This window comes from Rhinopithecus roxellana, chromosome 12 (genome assembly GCF_007565055.1).
Source record: "Rhinopithecus roxellana isolate Shanxi Qingling chromosome 12, ASM756505v1, whole genome shotgun sequence".
Lineage (NCBI taxonomy): Eukaryota > Metazoa > Chordata > Mammalia > Primates > Cercopithecidae > Rhinopithecus > Rhinopithecus roxellana.
This window is the reverse complement of record NC_044560.1, coordinates 45,107,287-45,113,286: the sequence shown is the minus strand read 5'-3', so window position 1 is coordinate 45,113,286 and position 6,000 is coordinate 45,107,287. Positions and strand designations below refer to the sequence as shown.

At 48.9% G+C, this 6,000-nt stretch overlaps 1 protein-coding gene across 1 annotated transcript in view; it reads left to right on the top strand.

The window, feature by feature from the left end:
- The first annotated feature begins 675 nt into the window (after positions 1–675).
- ROR1 (receptor tyrosine kinase like orphan receptor 1) overlaps positions 676–6,000 on the top strand; it is a 429,604-nt gene continuing 424,279 nt past the window's right edge. Inside the window, exon 1 of the mRNA XM_030912981.1 lies at positions 676–1,174. Coding sequence (XP_030768841.1) covers positions 1,084–1,174 — 91 coding nt within the window. The 5' untranslated portion in view covers positions 676–1,083. The remainder of the gene's footprint in view (positions 1,175–6,000) is intronic.

The following is a 6,000-nucleotide window of genomic DNA, read 5'->3' as shown; positions in this document are numbered from 1 at the left end:
ACACACACACGCGCGCGCAAAGATTCAGAAGGCCTGAAAAAATAATGAATATAAATATAAAGAAGATAAAATCGACACAATATTCTATCTTCACATTCGGAAGACAGAAACACCTTCTTTCAAGAAACCATGGGACATTGACAAAAATAACCACAGATAATCCTCAATAAATCTTGCCAGGAGGCGGTACGGATGACATTGAATTCAGTGAAACTACAAATTAAACACAAAAAGACGAAGTATAAATTACTTGTGTAAGAACTCTCTCAACTCTTGGGTCCAAGAAGAAATCAAAAGGGAAATTGTATGATAGCAATAAATGTTCCATTACCCGGAGTCACACAGCTAACAGTGACAGAGCTGAGACTGCTAGAACCTGAGTCTCCTGTCCAGCCACGAACTGGCTTGAGATCCCGGAAAAGTGTCTCTGAGCCTCGGTTTCCCCTTCTGTCAAGTAGCCTCGAAGGTCCCCCGGGCTCGGTTCGGTGGCGTGTTTGAGGCGTGTGGGGGAGGGGAGGGAGCGTGCCCGTGACGCGGGAGCCGCGACCGCTTTCTGCGAAGTCGGGGAGGGTGCGGGCGTTGAGAGGCGGCAGCAGAGGGCGCTGGGCCGCCGGCCTGGGCCGCGTCTCCCATTGGTCGGTGCTGGGGCGCTGGGCTGGAGAGTTGGTGGAAAGTGACAAGTTGAGCGAGAGAGGGAGCGTGGAAAGCGGGAGCAGCCGCCACCGCCGCCTGCTAGGCAGCCCCGGGACAGCAGCCCCTGGGCGCAGGGTGCGCTCTTCTCAGAGTCCGAGCCGGGGCGACTCGGCGCCCACTGGTGCGACCCGGACAGCCTGGGACTGACCCGCCGGCCCAGGCGAGGCTGCAGCCACAGGGCTGGGGAGGGATCGCGCTCGCGGCATCCAGAGGCGGCCGGGCGGAGGCGAGGGAGCAGGTTAGAGGGACAAAGAGCTTTGCAGACGCCCCAGGCGTCCTGCCAGCGCCAGCGGCCGGGAAGAGGCGGTCGGGAGCCGGGAGAGAGCCCGTGGATGTTCTGCGCGCGGCCTGGGAGCCGCCGCCGCCGCCGCCGCCGCCGCGAGAGGAGGAATGCACCGGCCGCGCCGCCGCGGGACGCGCCCGCAGCTCCTGGCGCTGCTGGCCGCGCTTCTGCTGGCCGCACGCGGGGCTGCTGCCCAAGGTAAGAGGCGCCCGCCGGTCCCCGCCCGCCCCCACCCCCTGACCCGTGGCCACCCTTCCTTCGGCCAGCCGGGCGCGGGACACGCAGGAAGCGCCGCGCTGGCCCCGGGGCGCGTCCGGTCACCCGCCACGGGGCTCGCCGGCGCCGCCAGGCGAGGGTTTGCCCCAGAGCCCCGCGGCGGGCCGGGGTGCGCCCAGGGACTCGTTTCTCGGCGCGCAGCAGCGGTTGTCAGCGCTGACAGAAGCGTGGAGGGGTTTGGGGGTCCTGGGGGTGATGGGGCACTTCTGTGCAGGGCGTCCCCCCTTGTCTCCCCGAACCCCTAGCGCGACCCAGCCGGTGTTGTGGCAAGTCTATCCTGCCCCCAAGTTGCGAGCCGGCCCTGAAGGCGCGGTCCAGGAGGGAGTTCGGATTTTCAGTGGTGCCTGCCAGAGCCCGGGCGGCTCTCGGATCGACGCAAACAAAAGCCCTGCCCTCCTGGTGCTCCGGCGGCCTCGCATCGCCACCGCCCCCGGCCCTCCGGCCCTTCCGAGGGTCATCATAGAGGCCAAAACTTGTGCGCCGCTGCAGCCGCTGCCACTTTGTGCAAAATGTGCTGTCAGAGGCGGCCTGCGGCTCCAAAGTGCTTTGGGTGTGCACGCGCGCGCGTGTGTGTGTGTGCGTGTTACAAACAAGAAGGGGAAAAGCCGTCTAATGCATACTTGATTTTGGTAATCTCCAAAGACAATCGCAACAGTTAGAGAAAGACTTGCGCCCAAGCGCTGCGGGAAGCTGGGGTCCTTGCTGCGTCTGGGCCGGTACACAATAAGAGGGAAGAGCCCGGCTGAGCCTGTGGAGACAACTGATTCATTCTTTGGAGGTTGGAGGGGGAAAGTTGATTAAAGTCTCCGGGGTCTCGGGCCTCACTTTTAACATGCATCCCTTGAGGGGTGAGGAGCCTTTGGATTTTGCCCTCCCCCACTCCCAGCCCCAAACCTGAGCGGGTAACTAGGTCTCTGCTCTTTTATCATGCATCTTTCATTTTTAAGTTAGCACTGTGTTTAGGAAAAGAAACGGCTCTGCGCTACTTAGCAGTTGAGAGGAAAAAGATGTATTCACTACATAGACTACGAATACAGAATTAGTTTTTACTGAAAGTTAGCTGACTTTCTTGGTAGAAAACACACTCTGGAAGGAAGTTGTGTGTAAATTTTGATTTCTTGGAGGTGGTTTTTGGAAGCTAGAGTAGCATTTTCTGAGGATGATTTCTGAAACGGATCCTATAATGTGGTCGTGCTAATCTGGAAGCTCCTGGGGGTAAATAGAGCTCCTAATTGTAATTAAGATGTACATCAGCAGGGAATGCACCTTCCTGATGAAAAATCCTAATGAAATGTAAACAGCTTGGTCACATAGATGTTTTGCTTGGTGATGCCAAACATCTGGCCCTGCGCCACAACACCTGGGTGAAAAGTAAAAATGGGCCATGCTGCCTACGTAATGTAAACATCCTTCTCAAGTTGGGTTGCCCAGCAAATTGAGGTGGAGATAAGCAGGGTGATTTTAACTAAGGTGGGACTCCTGGCTTGGGGCTTTGATTAATTCAGTTATTTCCTCTGTGGACTCCTTTACTTTGTACTTCACCTTTCAACAATGGTTGCTTTTAGATCATAGCCCCTTGTGGGGGTGGGGGTCACTTGCCTTTAAATAAATGTCCCTGCATTGATTTTGCTCACTGTAAGACACCCTTGTTATCAGAAGCCACCCCAATTCTGTCTCTTTTAACTGTGTACAGCCTTTTAGAATTGTTTAAAAAAGGTATTGCCTATTCCATACTCTTTAGTAATGAGCTAAAATCTGTTATTATTGTCTTATTTGTTGTTTTATGCATCCCTTTCCATTTCTGTGAATGTCTGATCTTCTCTCTGGGGTCAACACTTCTGCTAGAACTCACATTTACTTTCTCCTCTTGGACTCAAGATTCCTAAGGTAGCCCAGCCAGTGGCTCAGGAAATCAGCTTAAGGGGAGATATGTTTCATGTATTTATTTAAAAAGATACAAAACATTTCTCCCATCATTTTTCTATTTTATTAGCCAGAAGAAAGCCTTTAAATTTATTTTTTTCTGGTCTGTCCGTTGTTGAGTTCTCATCTACCCCCTCCCTAGGCAAAGCTCAATTTCTTTAGGAACCTGAAGCTTACCTTATAACTGCACCCAAGCCCAGGGCTTTAGGAACCTAACTGGCTTTTCTCAGAATCTTGTAGATTCTGTGATTTGGCTGCTCGGGGCCAGAGGGAGGTGGCCTGCTACTGTGTTTGCTATCATTTTGTAAACCTTCCGTCGCCATTTAAATAGGCGTTTGTCTGTACTTTTAGAATAGAAGTCTCTTGAGGGCATTAAGACTGTGAGCTTTTCCAGTGAAAACACTGAGAGCCCAAGTCCCCTAGTCCCAACTTTATTAGAAATGCCTGAAAATCCTCCCTGGCTGACTTGGGGGAGCCACACCAAGGTGGGATGGGTAAAGGGTGTAGTCAAATTGTCTCCTTCAGTTTTGGAAATATTTAATTTCCAATATAGATTCAGCGTGCATGGTAGGCTGTTTTGCTACTCTGATGCCTGAGATTATCTGCCTGATAATTAGTGAAGGGTCAGCTTTGCCCCATAGCATCCTTTTTCTTCTGTATCGTGAGCATAGGCCCCCAGTTAGACTTTTGGAAAGTTTCTGAAAGTGTCACTTGCTCTGAAATTAGTATCAGGTTTGGCCAGTGGTTTGATGGTGAACATCTACCCCATTTCAAATATTTCTGAAAATTTTACACAGCATCCTATGGAGAATGGAACACTTTGTAAGCTATATGTACTTTGATGTAAATGTATATGTACAGATAGACAGCATATGTATATACACACATATATAGTAAGTGGTCCATAGATTTTTGTTGAATGAATGGAGAATAACTTTTTTGGTTGTATGCAAAATTCTGATATATGCTTTGCTTAGTAAAAATGCAACGTAGCATATTTTCAAGGATTTTTCCTTTTCTTGTCCCATCTTCTAGTATGAAAGAAGTATAGTATAGCAGAACTTGACAGTAAAGCTAAATGGTTACAAGCACAGGCTTTGGCATTTAACAGACCTGGATTTGAATCTTTTCTCTGTTGTATAATGGGTATGTCAATTAGTTTTCCTGAGCCTTACAAGAGTGTTATGAGATTGAAGTGACGTCATGCATGTAAAGTACTGGAGAAGAGCACCCAGCCTAGAGGTGAGTGCATGAAATTAACTTGGGGTACATGAAATGAAGGATATGTGAACTCCCAGAAATAATATTCACAATTTTGTGTGCATTTTTACCGTTCTGTATTTATAGCTATAGCTATATTTTCCAAGAAAAATGTCAACCCCTGAAAAATAGGAACTGCTGACTTGGAGTGTTTGATGCCTGAGGCAATGGGTTGCCTTTCTGGGGAGGTTGAAAGGGGTTGAGTGTTGGTGGCCAGTTCTAGGCCTTATCCCAGGTTAGCACACTCCATGGAGCCTCCACTTCTCACCTCCCCAGTTTCCCTTCCACCAGGCAGGCTGTTAATTGGGCCTGAGAAAAGCTGAAGAATGGTGCCAAGTCCTTGTGACCTCAAGTAAGAAAATATGTCTCTGAATCCAAGCATTCTGAGATGCAATTTGTACAGTTTAGTTAACAAACATTTATTGAATCCTTACAATGGGCCAATCACTCTTCTAAGCCTTTTGCAAGTGTTAACTCACTGAATCCTCACAACAACCCTATAAGGGAGATGGCATAGCTCATTTTACAGACGGGTAAACTTAGGCACACAGAGGTTAAGTTACTTTCTTACACTGCTAAAAAGTGGCATTGCTGGGCTTATAAGCACTAACAGTTCATGCTCTTACCTTAATGGCTGTCCTAGACATTCTCTCCTTGTTTAATTCTTACAATTTATATTCTTTTAATGTATGGAACAAAGGTGGTATTTCCCAAGGTTTTCTAATAGCAGCAAAGGGAAGCTTGCTTAGCCATAATCTAGAGGTTATAAGAAATTACTGAAGACAGCCAATTTCAATTTTCCCTCCGGTGCTGGAGTTCCCTAAGACGGTCTTGCTGAAACTCAGAGACAGACTGGAAGCACCTTGTTGGATAGCCTGGATCTCTGGTTCTGGAAGAATTATATTTTTGTAGTGAGCTTCAACTTTGATGTGGTTAGAGAAGTGTGCTTGCCAGTTTTTTCCATCTATCAATGAGGTATATTGTGATGAAGTGCCTTTGTATTTGCATCTTGGTGGACAACTGTGGTTGTAAGCTGAGGAGGCAGGGATTTATTAGAGTGCTGTCTAGTGGGACAGCTGGCTTGCCAGCTCAAGGTCCCAGTGAGGACCAGACCCTGGCAAATCCAGCCCCACCTGAGAAACACTCAAGTCTTCAAGGCCTCTTTCTCAAACAGAAGGGCGTTAGCCTGGCTTCACCCATTCCCTGGGGTGTGACAGGAGAGACTGTTCTGTAGACACTCGAAGAGAAAGGAGAGTCTGAGAAAGTTCTCTGGAGTTGAAGGGGGAGGGGATGGGGGCAACTCTTCGAAAATCCTTAACTAAATGCAGCTGCTTGTTACACGGAGACTGACTTGCATGCCAGGAATATCTAAAAAGCTAACGAATACAAAATAAAAATAAACAGCAGTAAAAAGGCTCTCTCTTTGTTGCAGTAAGCTTGGTTGGGGTTTTCAGTTTGTTTAGGAATGGGATAATTGTGGCATCCACTTTATTTTGGTAAGGCAGTGAAACGTGGATTAGTATTATGTCATTGGGATGCTACCACCACCTGAACTTTTTCCTTCA